General features: G+C 37.3%; 1 protein-coding gene across 13 annotated transcripts in view; it reads right to left on the reverse strand.

Moving 5' to 3' along the window:
• Positions 1-27,306, reverse strand: part of RAPGEF6 (Rap guanine nucleotide exchange factor 6) — a 198,596-nt gene that overhangs the window by 97,616 nt on the left and 73,674 nt on the right. For 11 of the 13 annotated variants that reach the window (XM_075995989.1, XM_012762092.2, XM_012762087.2 and 8 more), the window contains one exon: positions 2,709-2,840. The exons of 1 other annotated variant lie outside the window; for it this stretch is intronic. In XM_075995989.1, the coding sequence (XP_075852104.1) occupies positions 2,709-2,840 (132 nt within the window). Of the gene's footprint in view, positions 1-2,708; positions 2,841-18,978; positions 27,230-27,306 lie in introns of those variants that run through there. One more of the 13 variants, XM_012762097.2, reaches the window with a different exon arrangement.

Raw genomic sequence — 27,306 nt, forward strand, 5'->3', positions numbered from 1 at the left:
CAAACACCACCAGTAACGCATATTCCAGTCCCAGCTTCAGGCTGGCTAGCTAACAGGTGGGCAATCTGTAGATGCTAATATTAAGTGTAGTGCTTCAGAAACTCCTGCAGCATCTTTGCAAAGATACAGGAACCATTTGTGTACAGATCATCTTCTACTTCACAGTAAAGCATTCTGCCTTTCCAAGTGACCTTAATCTCCACCTGTGTACCATCCTTTGGTCCCTTCTTGCACAATGACCCAGAGCACTGCTCCTTGTTCAAAAAAGTAGATCACATCTGGCTTAGAAATGTAAATATCCCAGTCAGACCAGGTTCCTATAATTTGTCAACACAACATCTCCATGTAGTCTCTCTTAGAAAGGTCCAGATACTACCCCTCATCCTGAGAGAAATCTACAGCCAAATCCCTGAACTTCAATGATCCAGGGTTAGTCTTCCTCAGGATTCCTTTCGTGGAAAAACAGAGTCCAGAGAAACCACAGCTCTACTTGGATTCTGAGGTGTGCAACAATTTTTACTTATACAAGATATTTCTTTTGGGGAGGGGCAGAATGCATGGAGCCCAAAAATTACATGAACATAGTAAGTGGCCCCAGAGCTACTGCACTGTTTTTAACTTTTAAAAAATATTCTTTTCTTCTGGCTACTATAAAATGGTGAATAGGCAGAATTCCTTGTTCTCTATACTGTAAAATGGCAAAAAAAACAGGAAATGTAGATCCCCATAGCAATGACTTTTATGGAGAAAAGCCACATATAAACTAAAAAATGGCAGTTGTCTTTTTTCCATCTTGTTGCTGCCTCCAAAGTTCCCTTAGAAGAAAAAGGCTGTTTTTCCAAAATACCCGAATCTGGGTAACTCTGTAGAATCACAGTCTAAAATGTTTTCCTCAGACAAGGATGATACTACTTTTACAGAGTTGTGCTATATGGTAGCCACTTGCCACATGTGGCTATTAGCACTAGAAATATGGTTAGTCTGAACTGAGATGTGCTGTAAACTCTGGCTTTTGAAGACTTAGTATGAAAAAGGAATGCAAAGTAATCCATTTATAATAATCAATGTTAAGACATTGATTACATGTTAAAATTATAATATTTGGATATATTGTGCTAAATAAATTACTAAAAGTAATTTTACATTTCCTTTTACTTTTTTTTTTTGAGACAGGGTCTTGCTTTGCTGGCTAGGCAGAGCACAGTGGTGTTGTCATAACTTGAGACAACCTCAAACTCCTGGGCTCAAGTGATCCTCTTGCCTCAGCCTCCTGAGTAGCCGGAACCAAAGGCAGACGCCACCACACCCAGATAATCTTTCTATTTTCTGTAGAGACAGGGTCTTGCTCTTGCTCAGGCTAGTCTTGAACTCCTGGTCTCAAACAATCCTCCCGCCTCAGCCTCCCAGAGTGCTAGGATTACAGGCGTGAGCCACCACGCTTGGCCCCCTTTCACTTAAATTAAATATGTGGTTCACATTAAATTTCTATGAGACAGCCCTGGAATAAATGGTACATTTGAATTCCTGAACAAACCAACCCTCAATATCATGCATCCGCTAGTTATTTTATTAAAAGTGTTCTATATCCATGATCTCTGATAAAATCAACCACTGGGCTCCAGGATATAAAGCACCACATCCTGGGGGAGCTGTCCTCCACATCTTATACTAAAGCAAACATCATACAAGTTCCATCATCTGGATCTGGAAACAGACTGCACTCGCCTGAACCTAACTTGGGTTCAATCTTAGCAGGATTGTGTGAGGATTCTCTCAGTTTATGGGTCTTCCTCGAGCCTTCTCCCTACAATTAAAAGGATCACTGAAGAGCTCAGTAGGTTTGACAGATTGTTCCTGCTGGGTTTTTAAAAATGGAAAAATCTATAAATATACTATTTAATTTGCTACTATTCATATTATACTACAATAGAAGCTTTGTAATGCAAAAGCAGCTGTAATTTTCTTCATGACTTCTAATTACAGAAGATGTATCCATTATAATAAAAATCTGTCTTTTTATAAATTTAAGTTCAGCTGTTTCAATAACCTTTTTTTAACCAAAGCAAGCAATATATATATATGTATTTTTTTTTTCTTTTTCTTTGTTGTTTTTTTTGAGACAGAGTCTCACTGTGTTGCCCGGGCTAGAGCGCCGTAGCATCAGCCTAGCTCACAGCAACCTCAAACTCCTGGGCTCAAGCGATCCTTCTGCCTCAACCTCCTGAGTAGCTGGGACTACAGGCATGCGCCACCATGCCCGGCTAATTTTTTCTATATATTTTTAGTTGTCCAATTAATTTCTTTCTATTTCTAGTAGAGACGGGGTTTCACTCTTACTCAGGCTGGTTTCGAACTCCTGACCTTGAGAGCGATCCTCCCGCCTCAGCCTCCCAGAGTGCTAGGATTATAGGCGTGAGCCACCGCACCCAGCCAAGCATTATTATATATTAATATGGATTCACCTAGATAAAAGAAATGAAAGCAAACACTATATCCATTGCTGGACCAAACTTAATCATTTTTAAAAGACAAAACATTTACTTAGGCTTACAAATTTGAAACAGCATATAAAGCATATTTTTTCATAGGACTTATGCTTGAAATTCATACCCAAATTAAAAGATATGTGACCATCTAAGGCACAAGCAAGGGATACCTGGCAGAATAAAAAAGCCATATGCACAGCATGAAGACTTCTAAGGTATTACCTGATAGATATCAGATAAACTGCTGCTCCCAGAGTCACTGGCAATGCTACAGCCAGACTGACTAGAAGACACATGAGTCACTTGTGGATGAGGGTTGTCTGTGAGGTGCATCTTGGTAAGATCAGCTGGAAGCTGAAGAAAAAAATAGTTTCAGTTATTCTAAATGTCAAACTTTACCTTTTTTAAAGTTCTTGATACACTAACTTCTGCAACACATTTTTGTTTTATGTGCACTGCTGTGCATCCTCATTTCTAACCTAAAGTCTCCATTCTTAGCAAAAATCTTTTGAAATTATAATAACCGATTGTACTCTCTGAATCTATTAGATAAGCCTATAGTGGTAAACCCACTAAACTCAAAAAAGACTGCAATTACTAATGGTATTTCAGAGGAAAAACTCAGCCCCCTCATACCTTCCTCAATAAAAGTATCAGCTAATAATAGCTGTTTCCACTGTACAGGGTAGGAATGCTATTAAAACACACACATACACACACCCCCACACCCACCCCTACTAATACAAAACGGTGGCTAATACCAGGATAAAACAGCAATTATCTTGCTGTCTATTGGTAGTAAGAGTTAGAACAAGTAACAAATTGACTATATTTAATATTCTGAGAAATATTGTATACAATTTTACACTTAATATGGTATTAATTTGTAGTCAGCCCCTGAAAGCTTCATTAGTGATCAAAATGATCTAATGAATGTCTAATGTATGGGCTAGGTACAGGGACACAAGAAACACAAGAAGGAAACGGCTCCACCACCCCATTTTTAATATGGCCGCATTCTTATCAGCAACACAGGTTGTACGATACATTTCAAGCCACAAAAAACAGACATCTCACAAAATAAATGCTATAGGAGTTAAGAAACAAACACTGTGTTCCAGTGTACTTAAAGTTTTACATAGGAGGTATGCGTATATATTTTCCAAATAATTTCTCTGCAACTTGCTATTCAGAACCATTAAGAAAAATCAATTTAATTTTTAAAACAGGGTTTCTCATTGCTTTACTATAGGAAAACATTAAAGAAACACACACAGTGTAAATTAAATATACTCTAAAGGAGAAAACAGTCAAGTCTGAATTATATTATCTCAAGAGGGTTACTATAATTATGAAAACTTCATAAAAAGAAACTACATCACGAAATTCCCCTGCTGATAATGGTGGGTTAGGTAATTCAGATGAACCCTAAGATAAACCGAAAATCTGGATATACACATATAAACACACAAACTACACACACAGTATCTGAACTTTGAGGTTGTTTTTACTCCTAAGAATATTTTTGAACCCTAAAGAGGAGGCCAATAGGCTGAGAAGCACTTCTGAAAGCCACTGACTAAAAGGAGGAAACCCAAATCTCAAGGGCTAGAATGGAAGGGCCATATTTAGATTGGGACCCTGGAGAGTAAATTATACTCTAAGAGTAAATGTGACCAAATGTAAATTAATGCTGATTTTAGAATCCCCTCACAATATCTGATGCTGGATTAAGGTTATACAGGGTTGCTAGTGCTTTCAGTCAATTGTTAGAAGAAACACAACTCCTCATTACAGAAAAAAAATCATCCTAGGCCTCAAATTATTTAAAAAATTTTGCATATGCAACATCCTCTATTCAAATAAAACCAGGCATAATAAGGAGACAAGATGGCACTGATGAAAACTGGGAGAAATAACAAACTCTAGAAACAGAGAACCTTTAAGTAACAGTTAATCAGACAGACTCTAAAATAATGTTATATATGTAAAGATCCATATATACAGATAAGTATCTCTATATATATCTATCTAAAATAATTTTATATATATAACAGGCATTGGCAAACATTTTCTGTAGAAGATGAAAGAATATATATTTTGTACTTTGCAGGCTACAGTCTCTGCTGTATACTTCCCTTGGTTTTTTCTTCTTTTTTTTTTTTTTTAATGATCCTTTACAAATGTAAACATCATTCTTAGCTCACTAGCCAGATTTGGTCCACTTCAGTGATGCATTATATATATAGGGAAAAAGACAAAACTAACAATTTCAGCAAAGAAACACTAACAAAAAATGAAATAAAAATTATAGAACTGAAAAATACAATTATGGAAATTAAAAAGCCAACTGATGGGTTTAATAACAGATTGGACAGCAATAAGAATTAGAAAAGTAAAGATTGGCCTGAAAATATACCCATAACGAAGCATTAAGAGTAAAAAGGATGAAGCTAGGAGGGAAGGAATCACAGAAGATACAGTGAGAACATGACGTATGAATAACCAGAGTCATAGAAAGAAAGGCGAGTATTTAAGACATACAAGCAAGAGGACAACTGAGCATTTTCCAAAGCTAGCAAAAAATATAAAGTCACAGATCGAAGACCCTTGAGAACTACCAGCAAGATAAACAAAAACAGAACCATACCCATGCACCTATGCACACCAGGGCAAAACTGGCCGGGTGGGGGACAAAGATAAAGTCTTGAAGCAGTCAGGAAAAAGAGGGGTGGGGGACTTGCAGCCTTGGGGCCACATGTGGCCTTCTGGATCTTTGAGTGAGACCTTTTGACTGAATCCAAATTTTACAGAACAAATCCTTTTTTTTTTTTTTGAGACAGAGTCTCGCTTTGTTGTCCAGGCTAGAGTGAGTGCCGTGGCGTCAGCCTAGCTCACAGCAACCTCAAACTCCTGGGCTCGAGTGATCCTTCTGCCTCAGCCTCCCGAGTAGCTGGGACTACAGGCATGCGCCACTATGCCCGGCTAATTTTATATATATATATCAGTTGGCCAATTAATTTCTTTCTATTTTATAGTAGAGACGGGGTCTCGCTCTTGCTCAGGCTGGTTTCGAACTCCTGACCTTGAGCAATCCGCCTGCCTCGGCCTCCCAAGAGCTAGGATTACAGGCGTGAGCCACAGCGCCCGGCCCCAGAACAAATCCTTTTAACATTGTTAAGTTTGGATTCAGTCCAGGGGCCGCACCTGGTGATCTGGAGGACCACATGTGGCCTTGAGGCCACAGGTTCCCCAGAGCTAAACCCAGCAAAAATAGTTCTTAAAAGGAGGTAAAAATAAAGTCATTCTCAGAGAAATAAAAATGAAGAAAATTACTCTCCAGCAGACTTACAATGAATGAAATCCACTGAGAAAAGGGATATGATTCCAGGTGGATGCTTTCAGACGCAAGAAAGAAGGAAAACCAATGAAAACAGGAAATATGTGGGTAAATCTACATAAATGCTGACTGTATAAAACAGTAACATTAATATTCCATGAAGTTTAAAATACACAACGAATTAAAATATATTATGGAATATTACATAACAGAATACAAGTCTGGAGAAGGCTAAGTGAAGCTATTAAGGTGCCCCAGGTTACTCGCACTGCCCATGAAACCACAGCAGCAGACCTGACAGGTAAGGAATGCATCTTGTAATTTCTGACTTAGGAAAAGCAGAGTAAAAAAGTATAGAACTACGAAGCTAACAGAGGGGGAAACACTGAATAATAAAGGATGGAAAAATGCACACTATGCAAACACAAACCAAAAGAAAGCTGATGTGGCTATGTTAATGTCAGATAAAGTAGACTTTGACATAAAAGCTTTAGTAGAGACAAAAGGAGACATTTCATAATAAGTATCTGAGGTGATGCATATGTTAATCAGCCTGATTTGATCACTCCACAATGTAAATGTGTATCAAAGCATCACACTGTACCCCATAAATATATCTATTATTTATCAATTAAAAAGAGTATAAAACTTAAAAAAATAAGGTAAAAATGACAAATCCACTATTATGCTGTGAAATTTTAATATAGATCTCAGTAAGTCTAAATAAGCAAAAAACCCCACATGTGTGTATATACACACACACACACACACAAAGGTGTGAACATATTAATAATTAACAAACCTGACCTAAAATGTATATATATATATAGAATGTAGGCCAGGTATGGTGGGTCACACTTGTAATCCTAGCACTTTGGGAGGCCCAAAGCAAGGATTGCCTGAGGCCAGGAGTTGGAAACTGGCTTGGGCAATAGCAAGACCACATCCCTAAGAAAAATAAAAAAAATTAGCTAGGCGTGGTAGTGAGTACCTGCAGTCCCAGCTACAAGGGAGGCTGAGGCAGGAGGATCACTTGAGCCCAGGAGCTGGAGGCGGCAGTGAGTTATGATGATTCCACTGCACTCTCGCCTAAGCAACAGAGTGAGACCTTGTCTCAAACAAGCAAACGAAAACAAAAAAAAACTTAAAAAAAACCTGCAACTAAAAACATTTATAAAAACTGACAATAAGGCAACAAATTTCAAAAGACTGAAATAATGCAGAGAATATTCAGCAATCACAGTGCAAATAAAGAAGAACAAAAAGATAAATAGAAAATTATCCAGCACTGGAAAGTTGTAAAATAAATCTCTAAAAAGCCCATAAGCCAATGAACTAACATTGGAAATTAGAAAACATTTAAGCAGAATAAAAATTAAAATGGTATATATCAAAACCTGTGTGCGTAGAGGCCATGTATTGCTCTATTAAATGTATTCGAAAAGGCAGCAAAAAACCAAAAATCAACAAGCTCATAAAAAACAGTAACGCAAAAATATCGATGGAGGTATGTCACAGCTGAAAGATCTTACACCCACTTAGTTTCTATCATTTAGGTACAAAGAAATTCTACCTAGGAATGAAGTAGATGAAAGGCAGGCTGAAAACAGTTTTAAAATGCTGGATGTTTAGTTGTGGTGTTGGGGGTAGGAAATATTATATACTTCAAGATTTCTACAAGGATAAGAAGACCAAGGAGGAGGTCATTCACAAAAGTAACACACTGAACCAAAGCCAGAAAAGCAAGTGTGGAAACTGGTTTGATGATACAACCTCACTACGCCCTAAAAATGCAAGCATTATGAGCATCCTTATTTTTTAAATTTATTTTTGGGGGGGACAGAGTCTCGCTCTGTTGCCTGGGCTAGAGTGCCGTGGCATCAACCTAGCTCACAGCAACCTCAAAGTCCTGGTCTTAAGCAATCCTGCTGCTTCAGCCTCTCAATAGCTGGGACTACAGACATGTGTCACCAGACCTGGCTAATTTTTTCTATTTTTAGTTGGCCAGCTAATTTCTTTCTTTTCTTAAGTAGAGACAGGATCTTGCTCTTGCTGAGGCTGGTCTTGAACTCCTGACCTCGAGCGATCCTCCTGCCTTGGCCTCCCAGAATGCCAGGATTACAGACATAAGCCACCATGCTTGGCCTAGTATCCTTATTTTCATGATAAAACTGAGGCAGCAAGATTAAGTTACTTGCCCCAGAGCTTTCACTCAAGTAATGGAGTTGGGATTCAAACCCAGGTCTGTCTGATTCTAGCATTCTCTGCTATAGTCTACTTTGTACCAGGAATTCCGCTAGTGACATAACGATGAAAACAGATGGAGCCTGCCTTCAAGGAGCTGTAACAGTGGAGAGTAGAGCCAGATTCATAAGGAACATATCTGCTTTCTGCTTCATAAAGAAAATTTAGGCCGGGTGTGGTGGCTCATGCCTGTAATCCTAGCACTCTGGGAGGCCAAGGCGGGAGGACCAAAGTCAGGAGTTTGAAACCAGCCTGTGCAAGGGCGAGACCCTGTTTCTACTAAAAAAAAAAAAAAAAAAATTCATTGGCCAACTAGAAATATATAGAAAAAATTAGCCAGGCATGGCGGCACATGCCTGTAGTCCCAGCTACTCGGGAGGCTGAGGCAGCAGGATTGCTTGAGCCCAGGAGTTTGAGGTTGCTGTGAGCTAGGCTGACGCCACAGCACTCTAGCCTGGGGAACAAAGTGAGACTCTGTCACACACACAAAAAAGAAAATTTAGATTTTATATAGAAATTCCCTCAACTTCCTTATACAATGGGAATAATAACAATCCTTATTATAGTTAACATCTAAATGCTCACTAACTGTATCAAACATGTAAACTGTAGCAAATATATCCCTCTACATAGATTAACTAATTTAATCATCAAACAACCAGATGAGGTAGGTAGACACTGTTGTCACACCCAATTTACAGAGTAGGAAACCTAAGCTCAGAGAAGTTAAGGTTGCCCACCATCACTCAGCTAGGAAGCAGAGGAGCTGGGATCCCATACTCAGGCAGTCTGACTCTAAATCCATTGCTCTTTCCTATTAAACTGTTTCCTGATATTATACTGGGAGTTTACAACACACAGTAGTTTCTACTAGCTCTGTAACAAATGAAGTTAAAAAAAGGTTTTTCCTCCAAGAGGAATCTTGGTTCCTTAAGCCTTCTCTACTTCCTGATCCAGCCTGGATTTAACAATGACCTTTAATCAGCAAGCTCAATTCATTTACCGCCATCGTCCTTCTAGCCCAACAGGTCCAGCAAAACTTTCCATTTTCCACATTTTCATCCATCCATTTCCTATAACTGGACTTCTGTGCTCTGCTGATCACACATCCACAAGGCCTAATGTAAAAGTTTTATTTGGGGTGGGGGGGCAGGAAGGTTCTTTAGCTTACAGCTTGAATACCAACATTATGAAGGTATAAAGTGTGCTAAATACTGAATACATAGAGGGAAAGAAATGTACTGAGAAGAGGCAAGAAGTGGAATGTAATCATGAATACCACGCTGGCACTCGGAATTTGATTTCTATAGGCAGTAGAGAGCTACTGAAGACTGTGGAAGGGCAGTGACGTGTGTTGCAGTAATAAAGGACCCCAAATCTTAAAGGCATAACCCAGTAATAAAGTGTATGTTTTGCTGACCAGAGTTCTTTATAGGTGCAGGCACTTCTTCGAGACAACTGCTTTCTATGCAGAGACACAAGTACCTGAACTGCTTTGGTCTTTTGGCTCTGCCATCTCAACATAGGGCCACTTTGGTAACAGCATCAGAAGAAGAAACAACTGGAAGAGACTGCCAGCAATCAGGGAAATACAAATTAAAACAAGTCCTTTTTTACTCCATGCCCCCATCAGATTGGCAAAAAGAAAATCTGATAATACAAGATTTAGGCAAGGCTATGAAGGAAACCAATATTCTCATAACTGCTAATAGGAGTATGAATTGGTACAGCCACTCTGGAGAGCAACCTGAGGAATAACCATTTTGGGAAGCAAAAGAAAGATTACATTTAAAATTTATATACTTTATGATTCAACGATTCCTCTTTGGGTACCTACTCTAAAGCACACAGGTGTGCAAGGAGGAATGTATTAATACAAGGACACTCATCACAAATAATATCTCTCGTAGTATGAAGGAAAAAGAAACAACCATCCTGAGCAGAATCACAAAATTGTCATATAGCCTATTATGGAATATTATCTAGGAGTTAAAGGTCTGAGGCAGATCTGTATGTACGTTCAGACTTGGACAGGTCTCCAAGATGTGCTGATTGAAAAATAAAGTTTCATGATAAATGTAAAAGATACCACTCTATCTTTAAAACCATAAAAATAGTATTGTAAGTATTCTGGGTCCATACACATCTAGGTTTGGGGGAAAAGGTTTCAAAGAATATATACCAGACAATCAATAGTGGTACTCTTTAGAAAAGGAGAAGAATTCAGGCTGGTGATCCAAAAGGAGTTTTAGCTTTACCTACAATATCTAGTTGAAATGTTTTATTTTCTTATGGAGAAAGCACTCCTCTATCATTTCTATAAATTATTTGAATTCTTTTCAAAACTAAAAACAAATACTCATGTAAGGATGATTTTCTCTTACCTTTCCATTTAAAAATGGCCATAAACACTGTGAATCTGCTTATTCTGACTTTTTATTAACATACTGATAAAAATTAAATTAATAAAAGATAGGTTTTATCATGTTCTCACAAGGTGGCACTCAACATTCTCTGTGTCTATCTAATTGTGCATATGTGTATATATAGATAGTTGTCCCCTCTGCGGGAGACTGGGTCAAGCCAGAACCTTTTATGGATACCAAAATACACGATGCTCCACTCCCTTGTATAAAATGGTGTAGTATTTGCATATAACCCACAAAAATCCTCCTGTATACTTAAATCAGTCGTCCCCAACCTTTTTGGCACCAGAGCCCAGTTTCATGGAAGACTATTTTTCCACAGATGGGGGGTGGGGGAGGTGGAGCTCAGGCAGTGAGGCAAGCAATGGGGAGCTGTGAAGCCAAAGCCTGCTCACCTCCTGCTGTGCACCCCCCTACCCTGCCAAGTTTCATGGAAGACAATTTTTCCACAAACAGGGTAGGGTGGGCAGGGGTCTACAGCCCTGGTCCCTGGGGGTTGGGGACTGCAGCTTTAAATCATCTCTAGATTACTTGTAATACCTAACACATCTCTTTCACACACATTGTGTTAACACTCTCCAAAACTCTGGTTCTTTTCTCCTGATAACTCTTGCATGATGATGACAATGGCTGTTGTACAGTGCTGATGCGCTGAGGTGACGAGATGTGTGGTACTGTAGGTAAGGCGGTGAGACATCAGGCCAACTTGAACTTTCTGACAGGCTGTCAGAAGGATCATCTATAGAAGAAGAACTATATTCTAGCTGCAGACATTGACTGGAGGAGGCTCAATACTATTGTCAGAATCTATGGAAGTTGAAGGCTGAGGATCTTCCAGCCTTGAAGGTCAAGGCCTCACAACTGCAGATACTTTGGTTAGAAACACTGTTAAAGGAAGCTGTTCCTTTTTCTTTGCATCATCAAACAAATCTTGTATTAGGCATGCTGTTACCCCTTAAGTAACACAGAGGCTCCGTTCCACCCAACGCTTGTACTCTAGGATCGTATCTTTTACCACTGTGCCTGCTGACAAACTGCTACAAATTTTTCAAATGTCCAAATTGATGGGTCTCCTTCTAAATCTTCTGCATCATAATCATCATCATCACCACCACCATCTGTAGAGGATTTTTGCAGATCTTCAAGTTCCTCATTATAAGGGTTTCTCCCATCTAAATACAGACAAGATGGCACGTCTCAGGGTGGTATGGCCATAGACAAGGGTTTCTCTGTGTTCTTAACTAAATACATGGTGTTCCTTGGATGTCATCCTTGATCATGTCAGAGAAGCCTACCCCAACAACTTTCCTTGCAACATTCAAGATATTCCTGACTTCTGTATCAATAAAGAGGGAGCCCCTGAAATCACTGACTACTTCACTCCATAATGGTTTCCAATATGCACCGAATGTCTCTGGCTTTAGGGCATCTACAGCCTCTGCAGTAAGCACAACAGTATCTACAATTGTGAAACTTTCCCATAAATTCATGACACTGCAGTCAGGGTTAGCATCAGAGGCAATATGAATCATCCTGAAGGTGAGGCAAGTGTAGTCACCTTAATGCACGTGATGATGCCTTCCTTGATCAAGTGGCTGCAACAGTGATGTAGCATTAGGAGGCAGGAATATCACTTTTGCATTCTCATCAGTGAAATAGAGAGACTGGGACGATTGGGAGCATTGTCAATTATAAGGAGGGCCCTGAATGGCAGCCCCTTCTCTCTGAGGTATTTCTTCAGTCCAGGAACGCAGCATGGGTTGGAACCACTCCAAGAACAACATGGCTGTCACCCAAGCCTTCTTGGCCAGGCAGGGAATTTTTCTTTTTGTTCTTAAGGGCCTACAGATTATTTGCTTAGTAGTTGAGGCCTAGTTTGATCATGTGACCTGCTGTGTTGCCACACAGCACCAGAATAAGGTGATCTTTCCAGGACTTGAACCCTGGAGCCTGCTTGGTAGTCATGAATGTAGGTCCGATTGAGCATCTTCTTCTAGAACAAGCCTATTTCATCACAATTGAAGATTTTCTTTGAAAGGTAGTCTTTGTCGTCCACGAATACTGATGATGGGCAGCAGTGTATGCCGATTCTCTAATGATCTTTAAGTTGTTGAGATTGTGGAGCTTTATATAGCTAGCCAGCCATCCCCCTTACTAACCTCTAACTCCTTCCTCTTACTTTCCTCAACTCCCTCACAGTAGTGCTATGTGCTTTCTCACACATAATTTTGATATCAACAGTGATATACTTCTTTTCAAAATTTTTTTTAGAGATGGGGGCTCACTCTGTTGCCCAGCCTGGAATGCAGTGACACAGTCACAGCCTAACTGTAGCCTCGAACTCCTGGGTTCAAGCAATCCTCCTACCTCAGCCTCCTAAGTAACTAGGACCATGGGTGTGTGCCACACCACCGGCCAATTTTTTAAACAATTTTTTTTGCAGAGGTCTTGTTATGTTGCCCAGGTTGGTCTTGAACTCCTGACCTCAAGTGATCCTCCTGCCTCAGCTTCCTAAAGTGCTGGGATTAAGATGTGAGAGTCAACATACCTGGCCCTACAGGGACATACTTCTGTGATATGTCCCCTAGCCACACACTTGAAGTTTTCTCAGTCTTTGCAAGCACTTTACCCCAACCTGAGAAACCATTTTTGCTGTTTAGGGGCAACACAAATTGCAGCTCCTTTCTGCCTCACTGTACAAATGCTCCATTCATTCTCACTGACCTTATGGCCCACTTTGGCAAGCAACATGCCACTTTTCAAAAGATCTAAGTTTTTATTTCCTTGTCAAGCGATAATACTTTCTGCTCCCTCTTAGCCTCTGCAGGATCACTTTTTTTTTTTTTTTTTTGAGACAGAGTCTCACTTTGTTGCCCAGGCTAGAGTGAGTGCCGTGGCGTCAGCCTCCCTCACAGCAACCTCAAACTCCTGGCTCAAGCAATCCTCCTGCCTCAGCCTCCCAAGTAGCTGGGACTACAGGCATTCGCCACCATGCCCGGCTAATTTTTTGTATATGTATTAGTTGGCCAATTAATTTCTTTCAATTTATAGTAGAGACGGGGTCTCGCTCTTGCTCAGGCTGGTTTCGAACTCCTGACCTTGAGCAATCCGCCTGCCTCGGCCTCCCAGAGAGCTAGGATTACAGGCGTGAGCCACCGCGCCCGGCCTGCAGGATCACTTTGTTACTTTGATCACTTACTGCTTTTTAGGAGCCATTTTTTTCATAGAAACGAAGCGTGCACATGACACAAGTAGTGAATAAATGAGCCATGAAATGAACAATGCTCAAACAATGAATAAATGCTGGAAAGATACTGAGGATGTGTCAAGTAACAGGAGGTGGCAGAAGGGTATGCCTACATATCACCTCATTCATGTGGATTCATTGTAGTGCTTGGCCAGCACATGGCAAGTTCAAGTTTTGCTTTTTGGAAATTTATGGAATTTTTTTTCCCCAAATGTTTTTACTCTATGGTTAGTTGAATCTGAGGATGCAGAACCCATGGATATAAAGAGCCAAATGTATGTTTATATTTCACTTTTACTACCCAGTGAAGGCCTAGCATAGTGATACCTACCCCACACACAATGCCTGCTCATTAAGTATTTGTAGAAGAAATGAAATGAATATATTTGATTTCTGAACACTGTCATTGCTGCTCACAAGGATTCCATGGATATCTGAACAAATGAAGTTTCAGCACAGTGTGTGCATTTAATACTTCACACAGCGTTGCACTTTCTAAACTGCATACACTGTGGAATACTATTTCAGGAATAAAATTCATAAGTATATTGTGGGGAAAAAAAGGTTCCATGATAAACTGGAAAACAATGTTATAATATATGCTCCTTAGCTCTTTACAAGAAGCATATTTATGGAGGGTCCAAGAAGCTCTACAATAAAGAAATCTGTTTCACACAGCACTCTTCAAACTTATTTTTTCCCAATATTCTTATTTATATCCTCCCAATGTAAGAAATAATATTTTGGGACAATCCCATCTAGTGTATACCTGATGCTAGTCATAACAAGAACGAATAAAAGTCTCAAGGTCTGGGAGATTACAATAAAAAATTAACAAAATAATAAATGTAACTTAAAAAGAAAGATTTCACTATCACCAGGGATAGAAAGCAGTGAAAATAATATCTGATCCTGGGGATGATTAACACTAAATATACTGACAAAGTCTCATAACTGCAGCGTTTGATCTGGCAGCCTGAGTCACATGTGCCCACTGAACACTGAAGTGTGGCCAGTCCAGACTGAAACATGCTGTAATTATAAAACAACATATTGGACTTAGACAACTTAGAACCAAAACAAAACAAAAAAAAGAATGTAGAATACCTCATTAGTAATTATATTATTTATTATATTGAAATAGTAATTTGGATATGTTTAGATTTATTATTAAAATTAACTTCACCTATTTCTTTTTACTTTTAAAATATGTGGCTACTAAAATGTTTCATAGTACATATGTGGTTTACATTGGATTTCTGTTAAACAGCACTAGGCCAGAGACTTGAATGAGCATGATGCATTTAGGAAACAGTAAACAAGCCAGCTCAGCTAGACATGCATACAGGAGATGAAGGTTCAGAGGTGGCATTCTTGGGTGCTTTAATTTTCCTATATTAGTAGAGAACTACTGAAGAGTTTTAAGTAAGCAAGTGACTGGAAGATATTTGCTTTTTAAAAGATTACTCTGGAAGCAAAGAAGATGAAACAGAAGAAAATCATATATACGAGAAACAGGAGACATTAGTCAAAGCACAAAGAGGAGGAGGCCTTTTCATAATTAAAATTAAGTCATTAGAATTATAAGAGAGCTTCTAGAACTACAGAGAGTGACGTACAAAGAAAAGTGTCAGCTGACAGAGTTAAAAGTAGATTCTAAGGTCTAAAAAATAGTCTGGAGCCTGCTTTATGGAGAGTCTAAAATCTCTCAAAAGTCCTAAAGAAAACAGCTACATCTGATCTTAGGAGCCTTGGGCACATACATCAGAAGATCTCTGCACTGTGCCTGAAGCATGTGAAACCACGGGGGAAACATGGAGCATTCCTAACTCATTATTTTTACTAAAAGAGGAGAGTTCGAGGGAAGTTGCTAAATGAATTAATATTAGAATTTTTCAATTCTAAGACATACGTTTCTTTAATATTTTTGAAACTATACAGAAACTTTCAATCAATATTCACATTTAATGGTGAATTTATGAAAAGTAAATGCAGACAGACCTGTTGAGAAATCAGAAAATCCGTTTAAGAATGCTTGGCAAGTTTGAGAACAAGCAAGGAAACCAAAGTGGCTGGAGTGAATAAGCAGAAGTATAGTAGGAGATAAAGGGAATAGGAGAGATCACACACTGTCTAGTAGGTCCTGGTGAAGACTCTGACTTTTACTCTGAAGAAAATCTGTCAAGGAGAGTTATCAACTATGACAAACACTGTGGACAGGTAAAGAAAGATAAAGGCTAAGTATAGTGGCTCATGACTGTAATCCTAGCATTCTGGGAGGCCAAGGCAGGAGGACTGTTTGTGTCCAGGAGTTTAAGACCAGCCTGAACCACAGAGCAAGATCCCATCTATACAAAAAATAGAAAAATTAGCCAGAAGTTGTGGCACATGCCCAAAGTGCCAGCTACTCAGGAGGCTGAGGCAGGAGAATCACTTCAGCCCAGGAGTTTGAGGTTGCAGTGAGCTATGATGATACCACTGCATTCTGGCCTGGGCAACAAAGCAAGACTCTGTCTCAAGGGAAAACAGGTAAGGACAAAGAAATTACCTGTAGTTTTAGTTGTACACAAATCAACCAGTAACTGTAGGAGCAGGAAAATAGAAGCCAGTGTGGTAATAATGCCTTCTCCATCTAGTAAGCAATCATCTCAAGCAAGCAACTCTAAAAGACCAGGAAGGTGAACTTCCAACTAAGAATCATGCAGGTTAAGTCAATCCCCTGAAAGAAAGCCAAAAAACTCAACCAAGAAGAATTTACACTTGAAGAAAGAATAAAATAATAAGAAAAGTACAGCTTCCATACAATGAAAACAAGTTCTAAAACAAACGTAGTTATGAAAAAAACATCACTTAAGAGATTTCAGAAATAATACAATGATTACATTTATAAATGTAAAAGATGACTAGCAGAATAGCAACTGTTCACACATGAAGAATGTAGTTAATGAGCTAGAAGATCAAACTGAAAATGTACAAACTGAGTAAGAATAAAGTATGAAACAAACGTTTAGACGCATTATGGACACACTCAGAGTTGTAATACCTTGAGAGACTGGAGAAAATAAAGGAGTAGCAATTTTCAAAAAATAAATTTTTCACAACTGAAGACAAATGAGAATCTTCAGCTTGAGAGAGTCCTCTAAGTTCCAAGAAGGGGAACCAAAACACAACATTAGACAATCCATGGTAAAATTTTATGGCATCAAGGATTAAAAAAAAAAAAGCACAACTAAAGACTAAAAAGAAGGAAAACAGAGTACTTAATAAAGGAACGATATTATAGAATTGTAATGAGTTCAGACTTATCAGCAACATTGGATACCAAAAGACAGTGCATTAACTTTTTCAAAGGGGTAAAGGGGAAAGACTTTAGGATTATTTTATATCCAACTAAACAATTAAGAGTACAGAAGGCAGTTTGACCATAGAAGGACTTAAGGTTCATCCCCCCCCCAAAGAACACTGCTTAAATAACTATTTATTTTAGCAAGAAAATAAATGAATTCAGGAGTAGTAAAATGCAAGTATGTAGTAGCATGGGCAAAATACATGAATAAAAAAAAATAAAAACCAGTAACCAAAAGTAGCAAGTATGAAAAATTAATAACAAGTTTTATGTCTTTAATCACAGTCTGGAGTTAAAACTCCATCAACAATAACATGAGAGATGGGGGAAGGGAAAGAGGGAAGGAGACATGTACTCTCATAAATACTTAATTTACACAGTAAAGTACCAATCACAGAATTCTGCTCATACAATATTTGCTGGCATTTAATGAAACCTTGGAATCTGATCTTTAAAATCCTCTTTGACTCTTCTATACTTATTAGATATTGGATCAAAAGTTGGCTACCAGTACCTACAAAGGCTCTTTTTCATTGGTTATCTTAAAAAACAACCCCTATATATATCTCATTCTTAATTTTCTTTCAAGCTTTATTACATCTCCTTACTATAAGTGGCTTTAAAGCTTAGTAGTGTCACTAACAAGCATCAGCAATGCTTGGGCCCCACAGGTGGCATGTGCACTAAAGGGACCATCCATGCCTTAGCAGATAATAGCACACACAAACTGTGTACTGAGGCTTCTTTTCATCTTTTTACATTTCAATCATCTGTTTGCCAAATGGACAGTGAATTTAAATGTCCTTCCAGAAGCTGCCTTTGAAAAAGATATGCATTGAGCTAGGCCAGACAGAACAGTACATAGCATTTCTCCCTTAGTCACTATTGACAGAACAATCTTTAAACAAAGACATGATTTCAGACCATCCTAAGAGGTGCCTCTATTGTGCCTGTCTCTATTCAATAGAACAATAAAGAAATTTTAACATATTAAATGTTACAATTTAAGAGTTTTCTAAAGCATTTAGTTTTATAAAAGAAAACTAAAAATTCATACTTTTCCATTTTTCTGTTTTGAAATCAACATACAACAGGAAAGATTACTTCAACTTGACATCAAGTCATAGACCATATAGGCAGCCACTACGAACACTGAAATTTACTGAATTGTATGTAGTGTATATTTTCCTACAACCTAGCCTGGCCTGTTGTGTAACATTTTGCTTCTTTGTGAGTTAATATGTTTGTTTGAAAATTACAACTATGATAAATGACCTTAAATAGTCTCAAGCCACTAATGGTTTACTTACTACTACTTTGAAAATACTTAGGAACATTAAATATTTTCACATAATTACTTTTCATAATAAGCATTTTCTTCATATTATCTCACTGCTTAAGAATTATCACCTAGGTTTCGTAAAATAGCACAATTCAGTCAATTTATCTGATAGCACCTATCTGTGGAAAATATTGTATAAGCTAGAGATTTGACTAATATATCTAAATATATCAACTATTTAAGGAAATGAAGCAACAGAATACAACTTAAGTTAAAGAGTATGATCACAGATAAGTACAAAAATAGCCACAATCAAATAACGATTCAGTCTGAAGGGAGTACACCTCAAATGCACTACATTTTAAGTCTTCAGATTAAAAGGCACTTTTCAAATTTTCTTAGAAGTCACATTAGAATGTTTTAGACATTTCTTCAAATTAAAAAACAAAATGGCAATGAGATTGAGCTTTTTAGACTGCTTTATAGTTCTTATTTTTAAAGTTTAGAAAATATAATAGCACAATAAAAGTCATTTACATTCAAAATCGATTGTAGATTTAATAACTAGATTATATCAATCTCAAAGAAAAGAATAACAAGTACTTACTTTGGAGGCCCAGGGCTGAAGACAATTGGCATAACAGCGAACAAGAAAAGCCATTTCCTAGGCTGGAAAGGGTAGTTTCCTTTTCAAACCACAGCCACACTGATTAAGTATGGTAACAAATTTCTGTTAAGTTTCTTTTTACAAATCATACACGATTGCAGTGTTATATAAAGGCAGCCTCTCCAAATCCCCTTTGAAACCAAAATCAGGAGCTTTCAGTAGCTTAGTGTATTGTTCTTGATAACTCTAACAGTTCTTATCAAAATGTTCACTTTCACAAGCAAATCACAGTAAATCACGGTGTTTATATTTCTGGCTCAGAGCATAGACATACACATGCGTCCTCAAGCATCTGGCATAGACATGCAAAATGGTAGCACAACAGTTAATACAGTATCAATCAAAGCAATAAGGCAACATGCACCGCATCTGTGTTCCCAGGTTCTGTGAAACCTTTCCTCTCTGTAATACAGCTTTGTCTTTTCTTCAACTTATTTCATTCTGTAGCACAAGCACTGTAGCAATTCTTCTGCATCAGAAGCAAATACTGTATCCTGAAGATTAAAGTTTCTTCTTTATATTCTTAGCCACCAAAGGGTTTTTTGGTTTTTTTTTTTAAATCAACCGTTGAGCAAATGATAGTCAGAAGATAATATGCTGTAACAGGTTTGTCCTGTAGAATGTCTGAGAATTTCCAAAATTCAAATTATTTTCTCCTTTCACATGCACTATTTACAGCTAGCTCTGCAGTACTGCTTCTTGTCCTATTGCATCAGTAAAACAGCACTGTTGATGTAATTCTGGCTTTTCTGGCTAAAAATTCACATATGATATGGTACAAAAACGCTGTATCTTCAGCCACAGCAAGACTATGTTAGTGTGTCTTAATTCCTACTGTCCTTGCCTGTTTCACAGCAGCTCCCTAAGGAGAAGCTCCTATTGATTCTATGCTCTGCAGTAAGATGAAATATCTAATAAGAAGGAAAGAGAGTGGGAGGAGAATAGAGCTAAAAGGATGACATCACCTGTACAGAAAGCCTTCAGAAACTGCATTAGATCAATTGGCTACTGTATCTGCAGATGTAGCCCAAAGAGCAGTTTATTGAAAAAACACACACACACCCTCCCTTTCCTGAGACATGTCAGCAAGCTAAATTCTATAAGAAAAAATTGGCTTAAGCACCATTTCTATTTCAGTTTTAGAAATCTATTTTGATTTTTAATTCTGTACACTGACACATAGCTGCATCTGGGAAGCCATATTTCCTAATATTATTCAAATTTAACACAGTGCTGTCCTCCCAAGGGAAAATAATTAGCTCTGGTAAGATAGCCTTGCATTCCAAACACATAAGGCAGCCTAGTTCTCAGATGTCACATATGTATTTGCAACACTACTAATTTGAAGGTTTTTTGCTTACAAAACTTGCTATTTATCAAATAACTGTTCTGAAAGGTATAACCTTCTGGATCATTTTAAATTTACATTAAAAATATAAGAAACTGGTACTAAAATTTGTACATAAATAGTAAATTTAAATGGAAACAACAGAATTTCATTTTGCCAAGAAAGCTGAAAAAAATCACAGGCACAATAGCTGCAGCATTTACCAAATCCTTTGAGGAAGAATATCTATATAACATGGTATTTTTCTGTAGCTCAATTCCTAAAAAGAGACAAGAAGCCAGAAAAACTCAGAAGAAGTCAAAGAAAATGATTAAACTCACTTCGAAAGTGAGCTTGGACTAAGGGAAATTGCCCCATTTTCATATAAACATTACCAGAAAACAAAAAAAATGATTTTAATTCTGCCACACCCCTTTCCATCTGAAAACACAATACATTTAAGTACCTATCCTGCTTCTGCCACAGGGCACCTACTGCAGATACTCCCACTTAAGTTTGTAATGGTGCCTCCCAATGGCAAAAGACATATTTTCCAAAGATAAAATACAGTTAAAATAGTTAACACCTTCAGGCAGTGAAATTATGAGAACAACAATCAGTGAACAAATTAAAGTAACAACTATTTTGTTTTATTCACTTAACACTTTCATTTTGGAGAGAAGGAGGTATGCAACATAAGAGATAATTACCTAAGAGACAGGTATTGCAACAAATGATTCCACTGACTTGTAGAAGAAACATCTTGTCATGAGGCACACACACAAAAAATGAGTTTTTCAATACGTTTGGGGCAAGGTGTGAATCACTTTCGGAACAATATTAGTCTGTCAATCTGAATTATATTGCTACTTATATGACTGGAATTTAAGTAAAACTATCATTCTGAATACTTTCAAAATACATGATTTATGAATTTTGATTTCCACAGAACTTCAGAATTATTTTCTGCAAAAATTCCAAAATTCTAAAAAAGATATACAATATTTACATTCATATATAAGATTAAATCTCACAAATTACACATAAGCATGACTCTAGTTATCTGTACAGGTTGATTTTCAAGCACCAGTTTTTTAAAATTTAATTAAAGAAGACTATAAGTGAACTGGAATTTCAATAAATATTAAGTATTCGAGTATAAATGAACTAAAACCTAATATTAATCATTCTTTAAAATATAAAAAACGACAGTACATCCTTTCAGTGTAGATGAAGACAAACTTCTGCTAATGACAAATTTCTAAAAGACAAGCATTTTGTACATAAACCTTTGTAAGATTTAAGAATATTTCAGTTGACAATAATTACATTTGCATATAGTATCAACAGAATATATTATAGCCAAGTCAAAAAGCAAAATCCTAATGCTCACCTATTCCCCCTTTGTATAAATCATGCTGGTAACACACAAAGGAGGACCTCAAGCTGAGCAAGGGAGACAGCCATCTCTTAGTTGCATTAAAAAATTACTGCCTTGTGTAAGAAATATAATCCACTACCACCATATGTTAGACCTACTACTGTAGTAAACACCAACTCGATAAAGGAAAAAAAATCTCTCTTTTTCTTTATTTGGCTTGTAAGTGAAGATGACATCATCCTTTTCCTTGTTCTATCAAATCATCTCATAGTATCTGCTATTCTAGGCAACTGAATGGTAATCCTATCATGTAAAATCTTCCTGTGCAACAATACCAAGAAACAGCCAAATTCCATACTCAGCCTGTGAATCTATCAGCATTCTGATGAAATAATGACTTAACCTTTTAACTCATTACTAAAGGAAGAAACAAACATCTTTTGAAGAGAATAGTCAGTAATTTATCAATAACTAAAACACTTAGGTAAATGACCTATTTTTCACTTGTATCACTTTTAGGATTTTATCATGATCTCATTTGGTTATCTTTCCAATTCAAATAAAGTAACTGCAGCAAGGGAAAATGTCCTCATCTATACATTGTCTAGGAATTATCACTATAGGACAGCCACTTAAGAATCCATTTCCCCTGCATATGAAATGCCATGATGGTAAGCCATAGTGATATCATCATCTTTAGCTTTAAAAAGGTGTTTGAGTGTTTAAAAAGTAATGTATGTTGACTTTGCAAAGCTTCAAATCATTAAGAAATCTTTTTACAAAAATACAAACGCTATGCAGTTAAAATTTATGTTAACTGTATAAACTATAAACAAAAATACAAACCAAAACATTTGAAATCTTACTGTACAGAAAACCAGAGATAAGGTTCTGCCATTACTAAACTATCTTTTATGTCAGTATGTGACAACAATGAAAAGGAGGGAGAGAAAAGGTCACCACAGATAAAGGTAAGCTATCAGAGGATATACATTCTAGGCATTATGAAAAATAAAAAACCAACAGTAACAAAAACAAGATTTATACTAATCCCAGGCATTGTCATACCATTTATTCCCTACCTGCACAGTGAAATACTATAATCACAATTTAGAGAAGCCACAATCAAAAGGAAGTGAGGAACAAAAGAATAATTCTGTAGTTTTACAAAATAAAAGAAACAGGGCACTCTTATCTGTATTTTGGTTGTAAGTATATGGTCTTTGAAATATAAACTGTTAAATGTACTGCTTTAAATAGTAAAAACACTTTAATCCTTTTGGAAAATAAATGAATAAATGACTGCAATGATCAGAGCTAAGATACAAGTCCTTTTAAAGGATCATCCAAAGCTTTTCCACCTCCCTTTGCTCTCTGCTTAACTTGAACATCTGAAATGAATCTTTGCAGTTATCAGACATGGTTAACTCTAATTACTGGTGCCCCTGAGGAATTTCTTGCTTTCAAACTGCATCCCACCTATTCCTCTCCTCAGCCTTTCTGAAGGAAGGGAAGCCAGAGTACAGTCTTCTTCTATTCTTTTGTAAGAAACAGTGTGCTTCAGCATACTGTCATCTATGTCCACCAACTGATCACTTCCCGATGCTGTCGAAAAACTCTGTCAAAGCCACCAGGCGGCCACATATGCACTATGAAATATGATCCATCCTTAAGGGAGCCATAGAGGAAGAAAAAGCAAAAGGGAGAAGCCGTCATCATCAACTAAGGTGATGTAAGCTTCTATAATTAGAATCAGTGAAACTGAGCGAACAATAAAAGGCACCACCATGTGTCTACTTCCCCTGCGCTGTGCAGTTGTATCGAGCACTTTCATACAAACACAAAAGAATATACTGCGTATATATGGTAGTCAGTCAACTATGTTAACAGTACAGGCAAACCTATAATTTTTAAATAGTGTTAATTTTCCTCAAAAAATAAAATCTGTCCAATACTTAGAAGAGAGCCATATGTAAACCTGACAGAAAAATGAAGTCTCATTTTAAAATTGACTATCTGTAAATTCCTGGACTACAACATCAGAGATTACCTTTATATCAATTCTCTAATTTTAAATATTACATTTTCTAGTACTATAAAAGCCACATACAGAACACAGCACAGTTACGAAACACATAACAAATCAAACTAAAAGGCAGTAACAATCAGCATTAATTTGTTTGCTATATCTGAATAGCTGTTATTCCCCTTCCAACTAGAATGCTGCCACAAACAATTGTCTTAGATCACTGGTATACATTAATATTTGAGTTGCTTTAAACAATCATCAAAAGAGCTTTCTTTAACAGTTACTGTTGTAAAGTGTTTTAAGTATGGTAAAAATATTCCTGATTCTGGTTCCCTGGGCAAATCCATCTGAATCAGTGTCACCTTTAAGGGAGGGGGACTGCCCCAGACAACCAGAGAGGCATACCTTGCTCGATTCCCCTCAATAGTTCTCAAGTTTATACACAGTGAATGACAATTTTTAAAATGACTACTTAGAAGTCATAATTTTCATACCTTTAACCCAATTTAATTTCTATGAATCAATCTAAGGAAATGATCAGAGTCATGTATATATTTATCTGTAATAATTGTAATACTAATAGGAAAAAATTATAAGCTACATGAGAATACTTTGTTACATTAATATGACAATATTTTTATTCAAAATAATGCTTGGGAAAAATTTAACTGCATGAGAAATAAAAAGGCAGGATATATAACTAAATATTCAGCATTACTTAAATTAGTTAAAAGATGCGAATTAATCAAAAGATACAAAGAGTTGGGTCTCTGTGCCTGTGGGTTCTGCAACTGTGGATCAACCAACCACAAATTGAAATATTCAGGCAAAAACCTAATAAAAATAATACAACAACAAAAAATAATACATAAAGCATACAGTATAATGACTATTTACATAGCATTTACACTGTCTTAGGTATTATAAGTAATCTAGAGATGACCTAAATACACTCATGTGTCAATGACAGGAATACATTAGAAAAATGTGTTAGGGAATTTCGTCGTTGTGTGGACATCATAAAGTGTACCTGCACAAACCTAGACAGTAGAGCCTACTACACACCTAGACTATATGGTACAGCCTATTGCTCCTACGCTACAAATCTACACAGCGTGTTACTGTACTAAATAATGCAGGCAAATGTAACTCAATGGTAAATATTTGCATATCTAAACATAGAAAAGGTACAGTAAAAACAAGGTATTATAACCTTGTGGGACCACTGTCACATACGCAGTCCAGTGTTGACTGAAATGTCATTATGCAACACATTACTGTATATGGGAGGATGTTGTAGGCTATACACAAATACTATGTCATTTTATTCAAGGGACTTGAACATCCTCAGATTTGGGTATCTGCAAGGGGTCCTGGAACCAAGACCCCAAAGATATGGAGGGACAACTATACATTAAAAATCACTAGTAACAGCAGCTATCTCTAGTTTTGAGGACTATAATAAATTTCATTTCTTTCTTAACACTTTTGTATATATTTTGCATTTCTACAATGAGTATACTTTTTCACAAAATTTTTTAAAAAAATCTCCTGTAAAATGGCATTCGTCCTACTTTTAGGTGTATCACTTGTGTGCTTTTTCTCTATTTGTGGATTCACCAACCTCTAATTAGGTACAAGAACCTGCTATCACAAATTCGACATTATTTCCTAGAAGACAAATGAGGAGCATAATTCTCTTACGAGATACTAAATACTCACAAACAAAAAGATAATATCCTTTCTTGCTTTTAAAGTGGAAAAGACCACAAAGAACACAACAGTTTTTCAGGGCACTCTAGGTTGTAAATAGGGAGAGAGGAGAAGCAATAATTCAAAGTTGCACATATTCAGAGGCAGGGCTCCAAATTTCTCAGTGGCAGTATGATCAGTACTCACTGTCTTATACACAAGTAAGATCAGCAAAGGCACCAGATACAAACGTCCTGAGTTTAGAAGTTACAGAGGACTGTTTATGCACTCATTTTTTCATTCTACAAGTATTTACCAAACACCAAATATAATTAAAAACAATCAGGATCTATCAAGCCCACAAATACAAAATAAAGTTCATAATGTTGACAATTCCTTCATCAGTGACTTTAACTTATAGAGTTCAAACTCCAAATTCTCCTGATGAATGATGCAACGAGAGTTGTTTATACCTCCCTTCACTTTGATGTGTATAAATGTTTAAACTGTTTTTTTTTCACTAGTGCTCCATGAGAATATCTTGGGAATCATGTGTTTGGACCAATGCCCTCTAGCTTCTTATGAAACTGGCACACTGTTTATTATTTAGAAACATAGCAGCAGAACAAAGGAGAAATCAAGAAGGACTATAATTTCATAACTAAAATACCTGAATGCCAAAGTTTTGTGAACCTCTGAAGAATGTCCAGATTTTTTATCTGGTTCAATCATATTTCTATAAAAATGACTAGGTATGAATGATGTCTGATATTCTAGAGATGCATTTCAAGCTAAATAAAGGCATATTTGGTGCTTGACCTTAGGGAAACCAAGATGTTTCACCTTCAATGGCCCTAGCTTACCTCCACATATATACCAGTATTAAAAATTCAACTCACTACATTTTAAAATGTTTACTGTTACATGCTATTTAAAATAAAGCAATCAACTACATATAAAGAATACAGGCATTTGGCCAGGCGTGGTGGCTCATGCCTGTAATCTGAGCACTCTGGGAGGCTGAGGCAGGCGGATCATTTGAGCTCAGGAGTTTGAGACCAGCCGGAGCAAGAGTGAGGCCCTGTCTCTACTAAAAATAGAAAGAAATTAGCTGGATAACTAAAAATACATAGAAAAAAATTAGCTATTAGCTGGGCATGGTGGCGCGTGCCTGTAGTCCCAGCTACTCGGGAGGCTGAGGCAGGAGGATCACTTAAGGCCAGGAGTTTGGGGTTGCTGTGAGCTAGGCTGACGCCATGGCACTCTAGCCAGGGCAACAGAGCGAGACTCTGTCTCAAAAAAGAAAAAAAAAGAAAATAAGAATACAGGCATTTAAAACATTCTTAAATAAGTGCTGTTAATTTTATTTTGTTATCTTCAAAACAGAGCAGAAAGTAGGAACACACCGCATATAAATCCATGTAACATCCTATGGGACTAATGAAAAGAAGCACATTCTATAAACAGGAAATGTCACAAAAGGTGTCGTTAAAGAGTTCATGGATGAATGGACTCTTGGGAACTGAGCAGGACTTTGCTGGGAAAGCATTATGGGAAACCATTCCACATAAAAGGAGCAAGTGGCAAGAATTATATTAGGTAAAGAAGTCATATGAGACCGGGCGAGGTGGCTCACACCTGTAATCCTAGCATTCTGGGAGGCCGATTGCTCAAGGTCAGGAGTTCAAAAGCAGCCTGAGCAAGAGCGAGACCCCGTCTCTACTATAAATAGAAAGAAATTAACTGGCCAACTAATATATATAGAAAAAATTAGCCAGGCATGGTGGCACATGCCTGTAGTCCCAGCTACTCGGGAGGCTGAGGCAGCAGGATTGCTTG

The sequence above is a fragment of the Microcebus murinus genome, chromosome 21, assembly GCF_040939455.1.
Source record: "Microcebus murinus isolate Inina chromosome 21, M.murinus_Inina_mat1.0, whole genome shotgun sequence".
Classification (NCBI taxonomy): Eukaryota; Metazoa; Chordata; class Mammalia; order Primates; family Cheirogaleidae; genus Microcebus; species Microcebus murinus.